Genomic DNA, 22,692 nt, shown 5'->3' with positions numbered 1-22,692 from the left:
GAGAAGGTCGTGTGTCTGTGCGTTCCTCCAGGTTGGAGCAGCTGTCCCCAGCCTGAGTTTCTGATCCCGTGGCGGCACACTGCAGCAAGCCAGATCCCGTGGCCGTGTCCATTTCTGTGCCTTTATTGGTTTTGGTCCTGTTTCCCCTGTCTTTTGTGTGGTCTGATTTACATTCTTGTTTCTCTCGTCTTGTTGTACCTCCTGTCGTCCCTCATTCAGCATCATTTTGTGTTGTGACTCCTTGTCCTTCCTCCATGTTTTGTCCTCAGTCTGTTTTTGTTTCGTCTGTTAATGTGTCTGGTGCTGTGTCTTCTGTTCCCACTTCTGTGCCAATGCCCATGGTTCCTGTTGTTCCCTCTCCTGTCCTGCGTCTGTGCCTGTTGTTCCTGATTCTGTGCCTGTTGTTCCTGCTTCTTTGTCTGTGCCTGTTCCGTCCTCCGTTCCTTGTGTCTTGGCTCCTGTCCCTGTTTAGCCCTGTCCTTGGTGTCTGTATGGTTTTGTTCTATTTTGTTGTTTTATTTTTTTTGGTGTGCAGCTCCTCCCACTCCTCCATGTGTTCCTGTTGTGTTTACTTCCCAGTCCTGTCCATGTGCTTTTGTTTTGGTTTTCAGTCTTGCCGTCTTGTTTCATGACTCCACCCCTGATTGTCTCCACCTGTGTTTACACCTGTCCCTCATTTACCATCATGTATTTAAGCTGTGTTTGACTTTTGTTTTCACAGGTCTTTGTTTGGAATGTTTGTTTGATGTTTGTGCTGCTTGGATGTATCGTTTGCTGTTATTCTAGCCCCTGTTGTAATTTGTTCTGTGTTTAGTCTGCTTTGTAGTTGGTTATGTATGTACCCCGATCTGTTCGCATTGGCTTTCTAACCATGGACCGTTGTGACCCTGATTTTGGATTTGTCCACAATAAAAGTCATATGCATCTCATCAATGCATCATATGCGTCCGCCTCCTCGCTCCCCGGCATTACAGAGGGACAGTGAGTCACAGGTGGAAATACAAAAGTTTGGGCATACCTATTTTTTGCTTTTTTTAAAAAAAAGAACCAAATCCTTTGCTGAAACAATTTTTAAAAATAAAACATTTTAATTTGAATGTTACTGTACAGTTATTCTTTATTTGATTAACTTAAAAAAACAGTAACTAGTAATTGTCGCCTGTGCAAAAGTTTGGATAACTTTCAAGTTGTAAAGTCTCAGAATGTAAATTTATTAGGACTGGTTAGACAGGACAGAAGGAAGCTGATGACAATTCCAGAGGATAATAAATTTGCTCACGCTTCCAACTTTCTGCTAACACTCTAACCATGGGCTCCTCTAAGCAGCTGACTGAAGATCTGAAAATAAACCTAATTGAAAGCAGTAAAAAGGCTATAAAAAGACATCTTCCAACTGAAAATTTTTACTGTCCAAAAAGCCATTGGGAAATGACTGGAAGTCAAGGGAAGATCTGGACGGCAAAGAACTGATTTTTGTTGCCTAGAAAGGCAAAGTAAAACCCCCACATGATAGCAAATGACCTTTTGCCTCAATGATCAAGTGTTTCGAATTAAAAGAAGCAGCATTTGATGAAAAGAACTCCTTATCATCTGTAAAGTGGTGTGTGAATCTATTATGCTTGTGGCAGTAAATGCCACGGGAAACATTTAAACAGGAAGGATAAATTTCACTAAATATCATGACATTCTGGAAGTGAATGTGGCAATAAGTCAATCAGAATCAGAATTAGTATCAAGCTTTATTGGCTAGGTATGTTTACACATACACTATTTCCAAAAGTATTTGCTTGTCTGCCTTTACAAGCATATGAAATTGAGTGAGATTCCATTCTTAATCCATAGGGTTTAATATGATTTCGGCCCAACCTTTGCAGCTATAATAGCTTCAACTCTTCTGCGAAGGCTTTCCACAAGGGTTAGGAGTGTGTTTATGGGAATTTCTGACCATTCTTCCAGAAGTGCATTTGTGAGGTCAGACACTGATGTTGGACTAGAAGGCCTGGTTCGCAGTCTCTAATCTATCCCAAAGGTGTTCTATTGGTTTAAGGTCAGGACTCTGTGCAGGCCAGTCAAGTTCACACCAAACACACTCATCCATCTCTTTTTGGACCTTGCTTTGTGCTCTGGTGCACAGTCATGTAGTGGCCATCCTCTACAGGAAGGAGCTGTCCCCAAACTGTTCCCACAAAGTTGGGATCATGAAATTGTCCAAAATCTCTTGGTGCTGAAGCATTAAGAGTTTCTTTCACTGGAACTAAGGGGCCGAGCCCAACTCCTGAAAAACAACCCCACACCATAATCCCTCCTTCACCAAACTTTACACTTCGCACAATGCAGTCAGAGAAATACCATTCTCCTGGCAACCACCAAACCCAGACTCGCCCATCGAATTGCCAGACAGAGAAGCCTGATTCATCACTCCGGAGAACACATCTCCACTGCTCTAGAGTCCAGTGGTGGCACTTTACACCACTGCATTTGACGCTTTTCATTGTGCTTGGTGATGTAAAGCTTGGATGCAGCTGCTCGGCCATGGAAACCCATTCCATGAAGCTCTCTATGCTGATCTTGAGCTAATTTGAAGGCCACATGAAGTTTGGAGGTCTGTAGTGACTGACTCTGCAGAAAGTTGGCAACCTCTATGCACCTCAGTACCTGCTGACCCCACTGTCATTTTACTTGGATAACTACTTTGTGGCTCAGTCGCTCTCATTCCCAATCATTTTCACTTTGTTATAATACCACTGACAGTTGACTGTGGAATATTTAGTAGTGAGGAAATTTCACAAAAAGGACTTGTTGCACAGGTGCCGTCCTATCAAGATACCACACAGGAATTCACTGAGTTCCTGAGAGTGACCCATTCTTTCACTAATATTTGTAGAAACAGTCTGCAGGCCTACGTACCTTGTTTTATACCCCTGTGGAAGTGATTGGAACACCTGAATTCAATGATTTGGATGGATGAGTGAATACTTTGGAAATATAGTCTACAAAGAATTTGGTTTTGGTTACAGAAGCTCACAGTGCACAGAATCAGACAAAAATTTACATGTAGTGAATAAAATAAACACATTCCAACCATCATTCACTCACTCACACACACAGTCATACAACCTCAATTCCAGTGAAGTTGGGACGTTGTGTAAAACACAATACAATGATTTGCAAATCCTTTTCAACCTATATCCACTCTAATACACCACAAAGGCAAGATATTTAATGTTCAAATGGATAAACTTTGTTTTTTTGCAAATATTCACTCATTTTGATGCCTGCAGCACGTTCCAAAGAAGTTAGGGGCATGTTTACCACTGTGTTACATCACCTTTCCTTTTGACAACCCTCAATAAACGTTTGGGAACTGAGAACACTGTTGTTGAAGCTTTGTAGGTGGAATTCTTTTCCATTCTTGCTTGATGTACAATTTCAGTTGCTCAACAGTCCAGGCTCTCCATTGTCGTATTTTGCGCTTCATATTGTGCCACATGTTTTCAATGTGAGACAGGTCTGGACTGCAGGCAGGCCAGTCTAGTACCTGCACTCTTTTACTGCGAAACCACACAATGGTCACACATGCAGAATGTGGCTTGGCATTGTCTTGCTGAAATAAGCAGGGGTATCTCTGAAAAAGACGTTGCTTGGATGGCAGCATATGTTGCTCCAAAACCTGTATGTACCTTTCAGCATTAATGGAGCCTTCACAGATGTTACCCATGACATGGGCACTAACATAACCCATACCATCAGAGATGCTGGCTTTTGAACTGCGCTGATAACAATCCAGACAATCTTTTTCCTCTTTGGCACAGAGGACACGATGAAATCCCTAAATTCCTTGCAACTGTACATTGAGAAACATTGTTCTCAACAATATTGTTCACAAAGTGGTGAACCTCGCCCCATCCTTGCTTGTGAACGACTGAGCCTTTCAGGGATGCTCCTTTTATACCCAATCATGACACTTACCTGTTTCCAATTAACCTGTTCACCTGTGGAATGTTCCAAACAGGTGTTTTTTGAGCATTCCTCAACTTTCCCAGGCTTTTGTAGCCCCTGTCCCAACTTCTTTGGAACATGTTGCAGGCATCAAATTCAAAATGAATATTTGCAAAAAACTATAAAGTTTATCAATTTGAACATTAAATATCTTGTCTTTGTAGTGTCTTCAATTGAATATAGATAAAAAAGGATTTGCAAATCATCGTATTCTGTTTTTATTTATGTTTTACACAATGTCCCAACTTCATTGGAATTGGGGTTATACCTGTAGACCTTTGATTGTGCAAAGTATGAGTCTTAAGTTAGTGCAGCAGTAGTTAAAGGGTGTATAGTGGTTCCTGGTTCTAGAGTCATGCAGCTCTAGCAATGTGGGCAACATAAACCCAACTGTCTTCTCTGCAGACATGATGATGTGCTGTAGTCTCTGCAGGTCATGCATGGTGGCTGAACTACCCCACACTCTGATGGACATGGTGATGACAGACTCTATGATGGCTGTGTAGAACCGCACCATTAGCTCCGGGGCAGTTTGAACTTCCTCAGCTGATGCAGGAAGTAGATCTTCTGCTGGCATCTCTTGATGATGGAGCTGATGCTGTCCTACTTCAGGTCGTGGTGATTGTTGTGCCCAGGAACTTGCAGGACTCCATTGCCATACTGTACTGTCCAGGATGGTTGGAGGCAGGGTTGGAGGACACCCCCTGAAGTCAAACGCCATCTGAATTGTTTTCATTGTATTCAGCACCAGGTTATTGTGGCTGCTTCAAAGGACCACCTGATCAACCACCTATCTGTAAGCAGACTCATCACCATTTAAGATGAGACCAATGACTGTAGTGTCATTTGCAAACTTAAAAATTTTGAGACTGTGGAGGTACAGTCATTTGTGTACAGTGAGAAGAGCAAAGGGTAAAGAACATAACCCCGTGGTGCTATTGTACTGATGATCTGGGTGTCTAAAGTGAACTTTCCCAACCTCACTTGCTGTTCTCTGCCAGTGAGGAAGTTGGTGATCCACTGGCAGGTGGCGGTTGGACCAGTGTGTTGTGTCGTTGACCTGGGAAGGTTGTATTAATGGCTGAACTGGTCGAAGTCCAAGTTCTGGGGTCATTAAGCTGTTGGAGAATAAGATGGAGATGTCCACTGTGTCATCCACCTACCTGTTTGTCCGGTATGCAAACTGCAGGAGGTGTAGCAGAGGATCTGTGATATTTGTTCTTTACATTGGTGAGTACCAGTCTCCAAAAGGATTTCACGACTACAGAGGTCAAAGCAACGGGTCTGCAGTCATTCAATCCTGTGATGGTTGCTTTCTTGGGAACTTTCTTGGGTACAACACACAGCTTCAGTCATTTGTTGAAGATTGTTGTAAAAACAGCTGCAAGCTGGTTAATACAGGCCCTCAGAGGGTGATACACCATCTGGTCCTAGCGCTTTCCTCACTTTTTGTTTCCTGAATAGTCAAAGAGTCCTTTTGTAGCTGGTGATGGTCTGCAGGCACTTCTTGACAGTTCATGTCTCATTTGTAGACATCTTACTTCTCAGTTTGTTGAGAAGCTCTTTTTTGCAGCTCTGATTTATTTATTTTGATTGTACAGAGCCTGATCTCCACTCATATATGAAGTCTCTTTAGAGTAGTGCAACTGTTTCAGTCTGGCATTAAACCAGGGCTTGTTGTTGTTATATTTAGTCCTGGTGGGAACACTTCACAAACACTGATGTAGGATGTTAGTGTCCATATATTCATCCAAACTGCTTGTAGCATCCAAACATATTCCATTCTTATAATTTCAAGCAGTCCTGAAGCCTTTCTTTAGTCTTGTTGGTCCATTTCTTCACAGAGCTGACTACAGGTTTGGCACACTTCAGCTTCTGCCTATAGGTTGGAAGGAGGTGGATTAGCGAGTGATTGGACAGGCCCAAACCAGCAACAGAGTGATAGGCACCCTTTAACACAGTGTTGCAGTGATCTAAAATATTACTCTCCCTGGTGTGGCAGGTAACATATTCTCTAAATCTGTGTGTTTGAGCTCCATGCTGGTGATCTGATCTGTGATAGCATGCATGCTTGGATGACTGGGATGGAATACAGACTTCTGCAAGAATGACAAAGGAGAATTCTTATGGGCAGTAAAAAGGTTTACATTTTATAAGAAGTGATTCCAGGTTAGGACTGCATGTTTTCATTAACACTCTGACATCTGCACACCAGCCTTGGTTGATATAAAAGCAGATTCCACTGGCTTTTTTCTTGCCTGAGAAAGCCCTCTGCATGGCAGGTGATCACACTGCATGAGTACCTGATCATCATGCTGCATCCTCTGTGATAGTAGCAGTCGTCACTGCCCAGCAGCCAAAGGAGCAATCCCAGAATAATCCATTGCCCGGGAGGGGAGGTAATCACAGTAGCAGGAGCTATTAGACTGAACCAACAGACATAGAGAACAGGTGATCCACTAATCACGCTACTGTAGATTCTTTACTCCACAAACACAGGGTAGTACGGGGAGAGCTCCACAGCACAGAACTGTGTCACAGCAGACAGAGCACTGTGCACTACGGGATCGAGTCAATACAGAAAAATATCCAGTTGGTTACAAGTCCAATCCTGAAGTGTTCAGGTCAGAACAAATCCAGGGGAGCAATAGCAAAAAACACACAAATGACTTGTCCCACATACACCAATGAATGATCCAGAGGTAAAATCCAGTGCATACAATCCAGTAGAATGTTTTATGCAATTAGTTCAGACCAGCAACACCAAGCGAAGCTTAAGATAAACCAGTTTAAAATGACAAAGTTTAAAAAGTTACACTGGGGGAGAAGCGGCAGCCAAGCACGCCAGCGTATCTCTCATGACCCAAAAGCACAACATCTAGTAAGGAGGCAGCTACCATACACTGGGAGGTTGATGAAGACATTGAAATGGCACTAGAACAAATTCATGTACCACAATATTGTCCAGTTAACAAGATTTATGTCCCTGTCTAATACAACTTATTACATGGGCTCATTCCTCTCTGTCATCAGGTCACCCTGGTGAGACACGCACTCCAACAACTGCTAACTACCCAGTACTGGTGGGAGACCATTCGCCAGGACATACACAAATTTGTAGCATCATGCTCAGTGTGAGCTAAAAATAAGACTCCTAAAACATTACCTGCTGATAAACTGATGCCCTTTTTGGTCCCTGAACGTCCATGGTCACACATCGCTATCGACTTCATAACAGATTTACTACCATCCGATGGTTTCACTACCATACTCAATATCATAGACTGCTTCTCTAGAGGGGTTAAATTTATACCTTTCAAATCTCTCCCTACCACTTTTCAGACAGCAGAAGCTATGTACACACGTTGGTATTCCTGAGGACATATGTTCTGACAGGGGCTCACAGTTTACATCATGTGCCTGGTCAGGCTTCTTTGAACACACAGGTAGATAGATAGATAGATAGATAGATAGATAGATAGATAGATAGATAGATAGATTCAACTTTATTGTCATTACTCAGTACAAGTACATGGCAACGAAATGCAGTTAGCATCTACCAGAAGTGCAAATAGTACCAATAGTGCAAAAAGAGACTGTGCAAGACATAGACATAGACATAGTGCAACAAATTACAGTATATAGAATAAATTACTATTATAGATATGCAAAAAAAGATTCACTATAGGTGTGTAGATATATACATGAACATGTTGGAGATGTCCTCTGCGCACAGCGCTGGTGGTGAATGTCTTTGATGGCAGGGAGCTGCATGCCTGTGATGTGCTGAGCAGTCCTTATTACCCTCTGCAGGGATTTCCTCTCCGCCACAGTGGAACTACTGTACCACACGGTCACACAGTTGGTCAGTATGCTCTCGATGGTGCATCGGTAAAAATATGTGAGGATCTGAGGAGACAGACGGTCTTGTTTTAGTCTCCTCAGGAAGTAAAGACTGTGCCTTCTTGATGAGATGGGAGGTGTTGAAGGACCATGAAAGGTCTGCAGAGATGTGGATTCCCAGGAACCTAAAGCTGGAGACACATTCTACCTCTGCTCCGTTGATGTAAACAGGAGACCCTTGGTTTTCCGACAGCCCTTGGTTTCCACAATGAGTTCTTTGGTTTTGTCTGTGTTCAGGATGAGGTTGTTGGTGGTGCACCAGAAAGTCAGGTGCTGGATCTCCTCCCTGTAGGCCGAGTCATCGTTCCTGATGTGGCCAACCACAGTGGTGTTGTCTGCAAACTTGATGAAGATGTTACATGTGTGCAGAGGAACACAATCATGGGTGAACAGGGAGAAGAGCAGAGGGCTCAGCACACAGCCTTGCGGCACACCAGTGTTCAGAGTGATGGTGGTAGACATATGATTGCCCAATCTCACGGACTGGGGTTGGTCTGTCAGGAATTCCAAAACCCAGTTACACATGGGGGTGCTGATTCCCAGGTCGCTGAGCTTGATGACCAGCCTAGTTGGGATGACCATGTTAAAAGCAGAGCTGAGGTTGATGAACAGCATGCGGATGTAGGTGTTCCTTTCATCCAGATTGGTGAGGGCAGAGTGAAGAGCAGTGGAGATTGCATCCTCAGTCGACCTGTTTGCACGGTATGCAAACTGGTGGGAGTCCAGAGATGGTGGAAGCACTGTCTTTAGGTGGCTGAAGACCAGTTTCTCAAAGCACTTCATCACAATGGGGGTGAGTGTGACTGGGCGGAAGTCATTAGGACATGCAGCAGATGAGCACTTTGGCGATGGTGGATGTCTTCCAGCATGCAGGAACAGCAGCCTGGGCCAGTGATAGGTTGAAGATATCGGTGAAGACTTTGGCTAACTGTCCAGTGCACGCTCTGAGAACACGTCCAGGAATGCCATCTGGACCAGCAGCTTTGCGTGCATGCACCCTGCTCAGTACAGACTGCACATTATCTGAGGAAAGTGTGAGGGGGCTTTCATTGTGGGGAAGACCACTCCATGTGCTGTGTTGGTCATTCCTCTGGTCGAAACAAGCATAGAACTGATTAAGCTCATCTGGGAGAGAGACACTGCTGGCTGGGGGGGTCAGGGATGGAGGCCTATAGCCGGTGATTGCCTGAATGCCCTTCCACATGTGGCAGGGGTTAGAGTTGTGGAAGTTCTCTTCAACAGACAGTTTGTAGGTGTGTTTGGCTTTCCTAATCCCTTTTTTCAGGTTTGCCCTGGCTGAGCTGTAAGCCTCGGCATCACCAGATCTGAAAGCAGCATCACGTGCTTTCAGCAGTAGGCGAACCTCTGCATTCATCCAGGGTTTCTGATTAGGAAAGATTTTCAGTTGTTTGACAGAAGTGACATTATCTATACATGAGTTGATGTAACTCATGACTGCGGAAGTGTACGTGTCCAAATCTGTGTGTGATTCTGAGGTGGCTTGAGAGGAGAACACACTCCAGTCAGTGTTTTCAAACTGACGCTGTAGTGTAGAGATGGCCCCCTCTGGCTATACTTTAACAATCTTTGTTGATGTTTTCACACGTTTGATGAGTGGCACATACTTCGGGAGCAGGAACAATGAGAGGTGATCAGACTGCCCCAGTTGGGGGAGGGGTACAGCCTTGTATGCCTCTGCAATATTTGTGTAGACATGATCCAGGGTTTTGTCTCCTCTTGTTGGGTAGGAAACATTCTGGTGAAATTTTGGCAGTACAGATCTCAAGTTGGAATAATTGAAGTCCCCCACAACAATAAAAAGTCCGTCTGGATGCGCAGTTTGTTGTTTGCTGATCGCCAAACTCAGCTCCTCCATAGCTAGCTTAGCATTAGCATCAGGAGGGATGTAGGCAGCAGTAATAATAGCGGCTGAATGCTCTCTAGCTAAATAAAAGGGGCGACACTTTATGATCAGGTATTCTAAGTTAGAAGAGCACCGACGTTCAGTTACTGTGGAGTCTGTGCACCACAGTTTGTTTACATAGATGCACAGACCTCCCTCTCTGCTCTTACCGGAGTCCTCAGCGTCTCTGTCCGCTCTGAACATGCTGCGCCCATCCACCTCCACCGCGGTGTCGGAAATGTCGCCATTCAGCCACGATTCCATCACAATCATGATGTTACACTCCCTGATCCATCTCTGTGTAGTGGTCCATAGTCGCAGCTCGTCCATTTTGCCCGCTAGAGCCCGGACATGGGCAAGAAATAAGCTGGGAACCGCCGATCGGTGGGGACTTAGCCATAGCTTAGCACGTAGCCCCCCTCACTTCCCCCCCTTTTCTTTACATTCTGCGCCCCGGCGCCGGCTGCGCTCAGTTGGGGGAGCAGGCTGTGTTGCCCACGGTACTGCTGAGTGTAAACATCAGTCTGACTTCTGGCTATCGCTCACAGATTTAGGGTCAGTGTGAATGAGTAAATCAAGAATTGGGGAAATTTCTCAGATTGTATTGTCAAAACAACCCATGAGATTGGTCCATGTACCTCATCTGGGCAGAAATGGCTCAGAATTTTTTGGTTTGTTCTTCGACCGGTTTAATGCATTTTCAGTGTATTTTAGGATATCAGACATCACTGGCACCCTGGGCTGCTCAAGCTTCTGACATACCCACAGTTGATGAATGGATGTGACAGAGTGCGGAGGTATGGGAACAGAGTCATTGTCACATTGAAACGGCTCTGCAAATATATAAGGAACAAGCTGATCGACATTGTGGCGAGACCTCTTTCTATCAGCCTGGAGAACGGGTTTGGTTGTCGACCAGGGACTTCAGATGTCAGTCTAAAGGTCATCCGAGGACCAGGATGTCCACTTCCTACCCTGCCCGTGGCGAGACCCATTCCAGGATCCCTTCCACAGACAGCCATCCACCTACCAATGCTCTAGCTCACCTGAGTATTGTTTGGACTATATAGGACTATATATGTTTGTCTTCAAGTGCTTTGCCTTTGCGAAGTATTGTTGCAGTTCCTGTGCATTACCAAGCCTTGTATATGTGTACTGAATTTTTTATTCTGTTTTAGCCTTATCTTTTTGGACTCTCTTTGCTCTAATATGTACTGACCCTTCCCTGATTTGTACTTTGATTTTGGATTCTCCCTGCATTAAGCACTTTTTATTATATCCTGCTCTGCATGTGTCTGACCATTCACCCACCATTACAAGAATTTAGAATATCTCTGCACTGCTAAATGCCTTAACTGACCCGTTGATCACTCTTTTTCTCTCATTTTCAATGTAATATTTTGCACCTTTCTGGTTCCAGAAACCCCAAGGTAGACACCCTGTAGATCACACCCGAGCCAGAGCCCATTTTGCCATCCTCTGCACAGATAGCATCTGTACAGAAAGAATACAGAAAGACAGAAAGAATACAGATTGCACTCTCGAGAACAAATGAATAATAAATAGAACAGAGGTGGACTGGAACACTGGAACAGTGTAAAGTGTCCTATGAAATCAGTGCCAGTAAAGAGCAGTAGTGGAGCACTGGAACAGTGTAAAGTGCCCTATGAAATGAAATCAGTGCCAGTAAAGAGCAGTACTGGTGTTCAGTCGGTTCTACTGAGCACAGTGTTCTATAGAAAGTCCTTGTCAGTGTGTCTCTTTGGAAGTGTTCAGTTCCCGCACAGCTCTGGGGTAAAAGCTGTTTGTTCAGGATGGGATGGACCTAAAGCATTTACCAGAGGGCAGCAGGTCAAACAGATGATGTCCTGGGTGAAATGTGTCCTTCAGGATGTTGGCTGCCCTGGTGAGGCAGTGGGAGCTGAACAGGTCCTCCATGCAGGGTAGTGGGCAGCTAATGATCTTCTGGGCTGTTCTTATGACTCCCTGCACTGCTCTTCTCTCTGCCACTGAGCAACTGCTGTACCACGTTGAGATGCAGCATGACAGCACGTTCTCAATGGTGGAGTGGTAGTAGGACACCAGCAGCTTCTCCTGAAGGTTATTTTTTCTGAGAATTCTCAGGAAGTAGAGCCTCTGTTGCGCCTTCTTGACCACTGCCATGGTGTTGGTGGTCCAGGAAAGATCCTCAGAAACGTTTGTGCCCAGGAATCTGAAGGAAGCAACTCTTTCAACATAGTCCCCATTGATGTACAGTGGTGTGGGGACTGCCCCTTTCTGCCGGAAGTCTACAATGAGCTCTTTTGTTTTTGAGGAGTTCAGGGTGAAGTTATTTCCTGAACACCACTCAGCCAGGCCCTGGACTTCATCCCTGTAGGCAGTCTCATCTCCTCCGGAGATAAGTCCAGCGACTGTCTTTTCATCGGCAAACCTTACTATGGTGTTGGAGGAGTAGGTGGGGACACAGTCATAGGTGTACAGAGCATAGAGAAGCAGGCTAAGCACACACCACTAAGGTGCTTCGGTGCTTAGTTTGAGGGTGGAGTAATGATGAAGACCCAATCTTACAGACTGGGTGCGGTCAAGTCTGCGGAAAGTCTCTGATCCAGAAGCAGGTGGGTTGCGAAAGTCCCAAGTCTGTGAGTTTGGTAACCGGTTTGTGGGGGATGACTTTTAAAAGCTGAGTTGAAGTCTATGAAGAGCATCCTCACATAGCTCCCCTGGTGCTCCAGGTGTGTGAGTGCTACGTGGACAGCAGTGGTGATAATGTCTTCTGTGGATGTGTTTACTTTATTGGCAAACTGGTGCGGATCAAAGGTGGGTGGGAGGATGGCTCTGATGTGATGCAGAACCAGTCTCTCAAAAGATTTCATTATGACCGGTGTGAGTGTGACTGGATGATAGTCATTGAGGTCGCTGATGATAGTCTTTTTTGGTAGTGGGATGATGGTGGCAGACTTCAGACAAGGTGGGATGGTGGGATGATGGATTTGGACAGGGACAGGTTGAAGATTTTGTGAAGACCACAGAGAGCTTGTCTGCACATACCTTCAGCATCTTTCCTGTCACTCTGTCAGGACCAGCAGCTTTTCTGGGGTTCACTGCCCTGAACACACGTCTCACCTCATGTTCCTGCACAGTGAGGATGTGGTTGTGGGAGACTGGTGGAGGTCTTGTGTATGTCTCTGCTGCTTGGCCTCATAGCGAGCAAAGAAACAGTTAAGTTCCTCTGCCAGTGAGGTGTCACCTTTAACTGTTGTGCAGCTTCTGGTCTTGGGATTGGTGAGGTGCTGGATGACCTTTCACACCTGACGTGGGTCGTTGTTATTGAAGTGATCCTCAATTTTCTTCTTTTAGGTGGTCTTAGCCTCCTTGATGCCTCTCTTTAGGTTGGTTCTGGCCGCACTGTAAAGGGCTCTGTCGCCAGACCTAGGGTGGCATTCCGCTCATTGAGGAGAATTCGGACCTCCTTTGTCATCCAGTGATTTTGGTTCGGTTACACCCTGATGTTTTTGTCCGCTGTAACATTGTCCACACAGTTTTTGATGTAGCATAGCACAGCTGATGTGTATTCCTCCAGGTCCTGATCCTCAAAGACCTCCCAGTTGGTCCTTTCGAAGCAGTCCTGCAGCTGTGAGGAAGCTCCTTCAGGCCATGTTTTGATAGTCCTTGTGATGGGTTGAGATTTCCTTTTGAGAGGGGTGTATGCAGGAGTTAAAAATATGGAGCAGTGATCTGATTGACCCAGATGTGGTAATAATGTTCTTGATGTTTGTGTAGACCTTGTCTAATGTATTTCTCCCCCTGGTAGCACATTTTATGTGTTGTTGGAATTTGAGGAGAACCGTTTTTAAATCGGCATTATTGAAATTGCCAGCTATAATGTGTGCTGCTTCAAAATAGCTATTCTGTTGTGAGCTAATGACACTGAGCAGGTAGCCTAGCGCTATGCCAACGTTAACATCCGGTGGAATGTAAACAGTGGTTACCGTGACGATGTTAAACTCACGAGAGATATAAAAGGGCCTGCATTTAACCATCAAGTACTCCAAATCAGAAGAACAGTGTCTATCAATGATTTTGGCATTAGTGCACCAGCTGTTATGGACATAAATGCATAACCCTCCTCCCTTTGATTTACCGGAGTCTTTGTTTCTGTCCCAGCGAAATGCTGTGCAGCCTATTAGCTCAATGGCTACATCCGGGACAAGCGAATGCAGCCACGTCTCCGTAATGAACAAAATACAGCAGTCAGCGATTAATTTGTTGGTGGAAATCAGCAGGTTCTCTTCGTCCAGTTTGTTGGCGATGGCCCTTGCGTTGGTGAGGAAGGTCGTTGTTTCTTTAGCATAGCCGTTAGGCCAGACCAGGAGCCATGCTTTTGCTTCCACCGCCTGCTAGAGCCAACACCAAACCACAGAGCACCCAGTGTCCTGGCTATCACCAAGTGTCCTGGCTATCTTATTTAGTAAAAAGAAAATTTTAAATGATTTTAAGCAATACTTATGAGTTGTGATGTGTTCTTCTAAATAGGTTATGAAACATTCTCCTTGTGGCCATCACTGAACATGTTATGTAAGAACCAACTTTCAACCATAACAAAATAACCAGAGTGCCCAGAATACTTTAGTTTATAACAAGAGAGAAGTACTAATTTGAAAATAAATGCATATTTATCACAAACCTCAAACATTTGCTTACATGGTAACTGAATTCACTACTTTAGAGTTGCTCATATCTTGTTTTACCAGATGAGCTACAGGACTCCCTCTATTCCTAATCAGCCTTCCAAAGAAAACTATAACTACAACTTGAACTGAGGTTTTGAGAAAGACTTGTTGGTCAAATGACGGTTCTTCCAATGGAACTTATCAACATAGCTAAGCTGTGGAAAATGCACCCTCGTTTGGCTGATGCAGATGGATTGTGTGTGTTTATTAACCATTTAACATACTGCCTGTGAACCATGGGGTCGGGTGTTAGTTATGTTAAACCTAAAGCAGGGGAAACGCCAAAGGATTGGCTTGAACGTTGTAATTTGGGCTCACGTTGCAATCCTTATATCGATTGTTTGGCTGGGTGGACTGAGTGTACATGACTTAGGCAATATCCAAGAATTGGCTCATTTAAGAAGGGATGCTATATTTAACTCACTGGTTGATTCATGGGGGTTGTATAATGCCTTATAATGCCAATTTAGGATGAAGTTTTCCTTTTTAAATTCTTGTTTTGATCGCATTATACAAAATGTCCAAACTTTTCTGCATAGGATTTGTAAAAATTGAGCGCATAACTTTTTAGATTGAGGGGTTTAAAAAAAATTGTTGGGGGTTGTTGCAACAGCTCTAATCGTACCACTACAATTTCATCCTAAAAATGCAGTATTTCTAATGGTGGGTACAATGTGTTAAGAGGAAAAAAAACTGGGACAGCATGTGAAATTCTCATCAAAACAGAAAGTACTGATTCTTAAATCCTTTTGACCCATATTGAAACCAAAGCTGTGCAAAAACAAGATATGTGTGATAGATATCACCACACAGGAGCAAACCAGTGTCAACAGACGTTGCTCGTCACTGCATCCACTAAAATGTGCAGGGCTCTACACAGTGGAAGTCATTTGTTGACAGCACCCAGAAAAGCTGCTGCTTCTTTGGTCTCAAGCTCATCTGAAATTGATTGATGCACACTGTAAAAGTGCGTTGTTGTCTAATGAGTCAAACTTTCAGATTATAGAAATAATGCACATTGTGTTCTCTGAGCCAAAGAACTAAAGGGACATCCACATTGTTACCAGCACAAAGTTCAGTAGCCAGCATTTGAACTAGAACTAGGCTGACTGCCTCAGCAGATTAACAGGCTCCATTAATTAAGTTAAGCTTCAAATGTAAATATTTATTAGTATTTTTCAGACTATTGCGAAGTCTTCAGTTATTGTTACAAGTCAATCTTCAGTGTTAAACTGCAACATTCTAGGTAAATATTGCAATCCCCTTTTCTTACTTGGCGTCCTATTTTATCATTACAGAACAGTTGATTCTTCGATTATTATAATATATGTAATTCAGAATGAGACTATGGAGAAAATTCTGTCTTCAAATGCTTGTTTGTTTAACACTTGTTTAGTGTGTCTCACCTTACACTATGTTTAAGTGCTCTTGTGGCTACATCTACCAGAAACATCTGGATAATCATTTTTTTAAACTTGTTCTATAGAATAATGCTCATATGGGAAGCTAAGAAACAGTCAGACAACCAAATCCCAACCACCACTTTGATCTGCTAACCACAATATCTTCTTGCTTCAGGCTCACAAACAAAATCTCAAGCAGCAGAGCCCAGTAATGCACAGCATCTGCCTAGTGGCTGGAGGATGCAACTGCACACACCTACAGAGTTGACTTACCTGTACAGACTGAGTGGTGTGGTAGTTGAAGATGATCAAACATCACTAGTTACAAACTATACTAAATTATTTTTTTAAACATGGTACCTTGTTTAATCTCATTCCATCAAAAGTAAAGTTTCCAGTTACCAGGATTTGTTGACATAAAATGAGATAAAAACAATTTCACCGCAAGCTGTTTAAGAATTAAATACTTGTAAGCCAGACTAAGTAGCTTCAAAGAACCATCATCTCTGATAGGAAAGAGCTTTTTGAGTGAAATGCAAACCCATAAAGACTAATCACAAAAAATGTTTAGCGAGACAAAACAAAAACAAACTCAGATTAAAGTGGAGCACCTGTGGGCAAACACAAGGCTATATTAGTTACTAGCTACTTACAGCTTCAAAAAAATTCAGGAGTACCTGCTTAAAATGAGATTGCAAGATAGTTTTCTGGTTCTGCAGCTACGGCTATAGGTCACTCTGAATGACCCCCTGTTGTGCAGAAATGACTACCCATTGTATTGACAGTGCTGTGGTGATTTTAGTGTGCAGTTTACATTAAACTGTTTGAGTACTTCTGTTTGCAGAGTGCCTGAGACTGAAACCTACTGAAATACAACAAAAGCTCTTTTATGCTGCTTATGCCACACCTCAGACCACATCTACCAATAGCCCCTTCAGATATACATGTTGAATTGACAACGTGTGTAACTGACAGTGTAGCCTATTCTGTACTTGATCTCTTGCTTAATAGAAAGAAGCTGTCATCTCAAAATGTGAAAGTGAAGGACATACCTGTGATGAGTTGTGACCTCTGTGGTATCTGATTAAAAAGATGTCCACTGATGAAATGTGGTTGACCTGGTTGCTCAGCTGCAAAAAAAAAAAAAAAAGAAAGAAAGATTAACTGAGGACACCAATTATAAAATGAAGCTCATACAGCAAAATATTATTGTATTGATTCAGTTTTGTTTCACTGAGATATTAATGATAGCACCAACACTCATGAGTGCAAGGCAGTGTGAGGAGACAAGTGGCAAGTGAAGAGACACTTCCCTTACATCTAAAGACAATTTTAATCATTAATAATTATATTATTAAAACCTCAACTATTCTTAGCTACAAGACACCATTACAACAAACATAATTTAAGACAAAATTAAAATAGTAACACAAATCAGAGTTTAAAAGATTTTAATTAATAAATTAATTCAAATTAATAAAGACGTAATGGCCGATGTCATATGTCCACCAAAAGCACAGGTTCATGGTAGTACAGGTAAGTAATGATAATACTGAAATTTAAATTAAAAGTTTAATGACAACTCCACTATGGCAGCTATGAGAAAGTGTCGGAAACGTGTTTGCACATCTTTTCAAAGCCTTTTCAACACAAAACCTATAGTGACTAATGTAACTCTGTTGTTCGTCTATTCAGCACATATATTCTGACATCCTTATAGTCATAAAAGACTAATCTTTGGTTTCAGTGTTGATAGAATAGCTGACTGTTCACTACAAACTGCAATATGTTCATCTATAGAACATGAATGAATTAAAATCAGAAGTTGTTTTGTCCATGTCTTGTTGCAGGAAATAAAGCTAGCATGCTAAAGCTACAGAGACTGAAAGTTTTATATCATGTTGTTAGAGAGATCAAAACCTGCTTCAGTCAGTGTTATTCAGAGTTGGCCACTTCATTTATGATGATGTTTCTGGTTTGGTCAATTTAGTGGATTATGTCCTCTGCTGATCAGTGCTGCCTTGACCCCAGGCTTAATTTCATGAACAAGAGCATAATAGTAATTTTCTCGCTGTTAATTATGTGATTTAAGGTTGTCCAACTTTTCATATGTATTCTCATATTTTCTCTTTTATACATTCTCTGTATATTTGGTGGTCTAATGTTTAGGTGAACTGAAGTGAAACAACCAGAGAACAGATTGTAAACAGCAGTCTTAACGAGTCTGTAAAGAGGAGCTTGTGATGAGGATGGTGAACTGGAGGTACTAGTGGGAAATTCAGTGACTCTTCATGTTATATAGCACTGTAGCTTCAAAATAAATTAGAACACACATTCAACTCTTCGACCCACCCACGCTAAAACAAATACAGAAAATCATAATCATTGATCTTCAGCCAAGAACAGCAAGAAACATTAGTGGGACTCATGGTTTGATAGGCCAATACTGTATTTGTATGGATGAAAAAAGATGGAATCTTTTAATGCAACTATACTTTTACCTGTTCTATGCTCTTATGATGTTATTATAGTTTTGTAAAAGAACAAACGTGTGTAACTGATAGTTTGGCAAATGTATAATTGCTCCTCTGCAGAAAGTAATAAATCCCCCTTCTCAGTATACAGAAATTAAGGATTTATTAGTTCTTTGTCTGAGACCCCTCTGATGCTGAGGATCATCTGTTTAACAAGAGTTTAGCTGCAAAAAGAAATGAAATGTTAAACATGCACACCAATTATAACATAAACTCACATGAACCTGCACTCAAAAATAAATCTAAAACAGTCTGATCTTATTTGATCTCACTGCCTCATATCAGAATATAAAAGTAAAATGAAGGATTTACCAATAGCAGAGAGTAAACTGAAACCCGCCTGATGCTGTTGCTCTTGGATGTTTGACAGCGGATGAGCTAAAAAAAAAAAAAAAAAAAGGAACATTAAATAATACTACCAAAATAACATAAATTTGCATAAACCTGTGCAGATAAACATATTTGAAACAGTGTGATCTTGTTTGATCTCCTTGCCTCGTCTCCGAATATAAAAGTAAAATGAAGGATATTTACCTCTGTTGTGTTGTTGATCCTCCTGATGGAGAGAGTCGTCAGTTGTCGAAGGCATTTGACCCCGGGGCCCTGCAAAGAAAAACTGAACATTATCTGTATGCTAATTATAACATGAAATGAACCTGTGATAATAAATCTCAAATACTGAATGTGTTTAAGATCTGTTTCAACAAGAAATCTGTGACATCACCAACAATGCTCAGTGCTGGTAGGAGTGAGGACACAACAGTGGAAAGTGACAGGACGCTTCAGTGAAACCTAAACTATCTTTAGCTTCAGAAGACATCATTACAACAAACCGAGTCTGAGGAAAAAATGCAATATGTATGACACAGACCTCTAATGCTTACATAAATAAGCTACTGTAGAAATACTAAAGAAATCAGAAATTTTTTAAATGATTTTAAGCAATACATATGAGTTGTGATGTGTTCTTCTAAATAGGTTATGAAACATTCTCCTTGTGGTCATCACTGAACATGTTATGTAAGAACCAACTTTCAACCATAACAAAATAACCAGAGTGCCCAGAATACTCAGTTTATAACAAGAGAGAAGTACTAATTTGAAAATAAATGCATATTTATCAAAAAACCTCAAACATTTGCTTACATGGTAACTGAATTCAGTACTTTAGAGTTGCTCATATCTCGCTTTACCAGATGAGCTACAGGACTCCCTCTATTCCTAATCAGGCTTCCAAAGAAAACTATAACTACAACTTGAACTGAGGTTTTGAGAAAGACTTGCTGGTCAAATGACGGTTCTTCCAATGGAATTTATCAACATAGCTAAGCTGTGGAAAATGCACCCTCATTTGGCTGATGCAGACAGAACCTTATAATGGCAATTTAGGATGAAGTTTTCCTTTTTAAATTCTTGTTTTGATCGCATTATACAAAATGTCCAAACTTTTCTGCATAGGATTTGTAAAAATTGAGCGCATAACTTTTTAGATTGAGGGGTTTAAAAAAAATTGTTGGGGGTTGTTGCAACAGCTCTAATCGTACCACTACAATTTCATCCTAAAAATGCAGTATTTCTAATGGTGGGTACAATGTGTTAAGAGGAAAAAAAACTGGGACAGCATGTGAAATTCTCATCAAAACAGAAAGTACTGATTCTTAAATCCTTTTGACCCATATTGAAACCAAAGCTGTGCAAAAACAAGATATGTGTGATAGATATCACCACACAGGAGCAAACCAGTGTCAACAGACATTGCTCGTCACTGCATCCACTAAAATGTGCAGGGCTCTACACAGTGGAAGTCATTTGTTGACAGCACCCAGAAAAGCTGCTGCTTCTTTGGTCTCAAGCTCATCTGAAATTGATTGATGCACACTGTAAAAGTGCGTTGTTGTCTAATGAGTCAAACTTTCAGATTATAGAAATAATGCACATTGTGTTCTCTGGGCCAAAGAACTAAAGGGACATCCACATTGTTACCAGCACAAAGTTCAGTAGCCAGCATTTGAACTAGAACTAGGCTGACTGCCTCAGCAGATTAACAGGCTCCATTAATTAAGTTAAGCTTCAAATGTAAATATTTATTAGTATTTTTCAGACTATTGCGAAGTCTTCAGTTATTGTTACAAGTCAATCTTCAGTGTTAAACTGCAACATTCTAGGTAAATATTGCAATCCCCTTTTCTTACTTGGCGTCCTATTTTATCATTACAGAACAGTTGATTCTTCGATTATTATAATATATGTAATTCAGAATGAGACTATGGAGAAAATTCTGTCTTCAAATGCTTGTTTGTTTAACACTTGTTTAGTGTGTCTCACCTTACACTATGTTTAAGTGCTCTTGTGGCTACATCTACCAGAAACATCTGGATAATCATTTTTTTAAACTTGTTCTATAGAATAATGCTCATATGGGAAGCTAAGAAACAGTCAGACAACCAAATCCCAACCACCACTTTGATCTGCTAACCACAATATCTTCTTGCTTCAGGCTCACAAACAAAATCTCAAGCAGCAGAGCCCAGTAATGCACAGCATCTGCCTAGTGGCTGGAGGATGCAACTGCACACACCTACAGAGTTGACTTACCTGTACAGACTGAGTGGTGTGGTAGTTGAAGATGATCAAACATCACTAGTTACAAACTATACTAAATTATTTTTTTAAACATGGTACCTTGTTTAATCTCATTCCATCAAAAGTAAAGTTTCCAGTTACCAGGATTTGTTGACATAAAATGAGATAAAAACAATTTCACCGCAAGCTGTTTAAGAATTAAATACTTGTAAGCCAGACTAAGTAGCTTCAAAGAACCATCATCTCTGATAGGAAAGAGCTTTTTGAGTGAAATGCAAACCCATAAAGACTAATCACAAAAAATGTTTAGCGAGACAAAACAAAAACAAACTCAGATTAAAGTGGAGCACCTGTGGGCAAACACAAGGCTATATTAGTTACTAGCTACTTACAGCTTCAAAAAAATTCAGGAGTACCTGCTTAAAATGAGATTGCAAGATAGTTTTCTGGTTCTGCAGCTACGGCTATAGGTCACTCTGAATGACCCCCTGTTGTGCAGAAATGACTACCCATTGTATTGACAGTGCTGTGGTGATTTTAGTGTGCAGTTTACATTAAACTGTTTGAGTACTTCTGTTTGCAGAGTGCCTGAGACTGAAACCTACTGAAATACAACAAAAGCTCTTTTATGCTGCTTATGCCACACCTCAGACCACATCTACCAATAGCCCCTTCAGATATACATGTTGAATTGACAACGTGTGTAACTGACAGTGTAGCCTATTCTGTACTTGATCTCTTGCTTAATAGAAAGAAGCTGTCATCTCAAAATGTGAAAGTGAAGGACATACCTGTGATGAGTTGTGACCTCTGTGGTATCTGATTAAAAAGATGTCCACTGATGAAATGTGGTTGACCTGGTTGCTCAGCTGCAAAAAAAAAAAAAAAAAGAAAGAAAGATTAACTGAGGACACCAATTATAAAATGAAGCTCATACAGCAAAATATTATTGTATTGATTCAGTTTTGTTTCACTGAGATATTAATGATAGCACCAACACTCATGAGTGCAAGGCAGTGTGAGGAGACAAGTGGCAAGTGAAGAGACACTTCCCTTACATCTAAAGACAATTTTAATCATTAATAATTATATTATTAAAACCTCAACTATTCTTAGCTACAAGACACCATTACAACAAACATAATTTAAGACAAAATTAAAATAGTAACACAAATCAGAGTTTAAAAGATTTTAATTAATAAATTAATTCAAATTAATAAAGACGTAATGGCCGATGTCATATGTCCACCAAAAGCACAGGTTCATGGTAGTACAGGTAAGTAATGATAATACTGAAATTTAAATTAAAAGTTTAATGACAACTCCACTATGGCAGCTATGAGAAAGTGTCGGAAACGTGTTTGCACATCTTTTCAAAGCCTTTTCAACACAAAACCTATAGTGACTAATGTAACTCTGTTGTTCGTCTATTCAGCACATATATTCTGACATCCTTATAGTCATAAAAGACTAATCTTTGGTTTCAGTGTTGATAGAATAGCTGACTGTTCACTACAAACTGCAATATGTACATCTATAGAACATGAATGAATTAAAATCAGAAGTTGTTTTGTCCATGTCTTGTTGCAGGAAATAAAGCTAGCATGCTAAAGCTACAGAGACTGAAAGTTTTATAT

General features: G+C 41.5%; 1 protein-coding gene across 1 annotated transcript in view; it reads right to left on the bottom strand.

Moving 5' to 3' along the window:
- The window catches only part of LOC108411828 (trichohyalin-like), a 72,750-nt gene that overhangs the window by 41,268 nt on the left and 8,790 nt on the right, over positions 1-22,692 (bottom strand). The window contains exons 5-8 of the mRNA XM_017683586.2: positions 21,847-21,924; positions 19,007-19,075; positions 18,785-18,850; positions 16,991-17,068 (exon numbers count right to left, since the gene is read on the bottom strand). Of these exons, the coding sequence (XP_017539075.2) occupies positions 16,991-17,068; positions 18,785-18,850; positions 19,007-19,075; positions 21,847-21,924 (291 nt within the window). The remainder of the gene's footprint in view (positions 1-16,990; positions 17,069-18,784; positions 18,851-19,006; positions 19,076-21,846; positions 21,925-22,692) is intronic.

This window comes from Pygocentrus nattereri, chromosome 9, assembly GCF_015220715.1.
Source record: "Pygocentrus nattereri isolate fPygNat1 chromosome 9, fPygNat1.pri, whole genome shotgun sequence".
NCBI classification, from domain to species: Eukaryota; Metazoa; Chordata; class Actinopteri; order Characiformes; family Serrasalmidae; genus Pygocentrus; species Pygocentrus nattereri.
The sequence above is the reverse complement of the archived record's forward strand: the minus strand, read 5'-3'. Positions and strand labels throughout refer to the sequence as shown.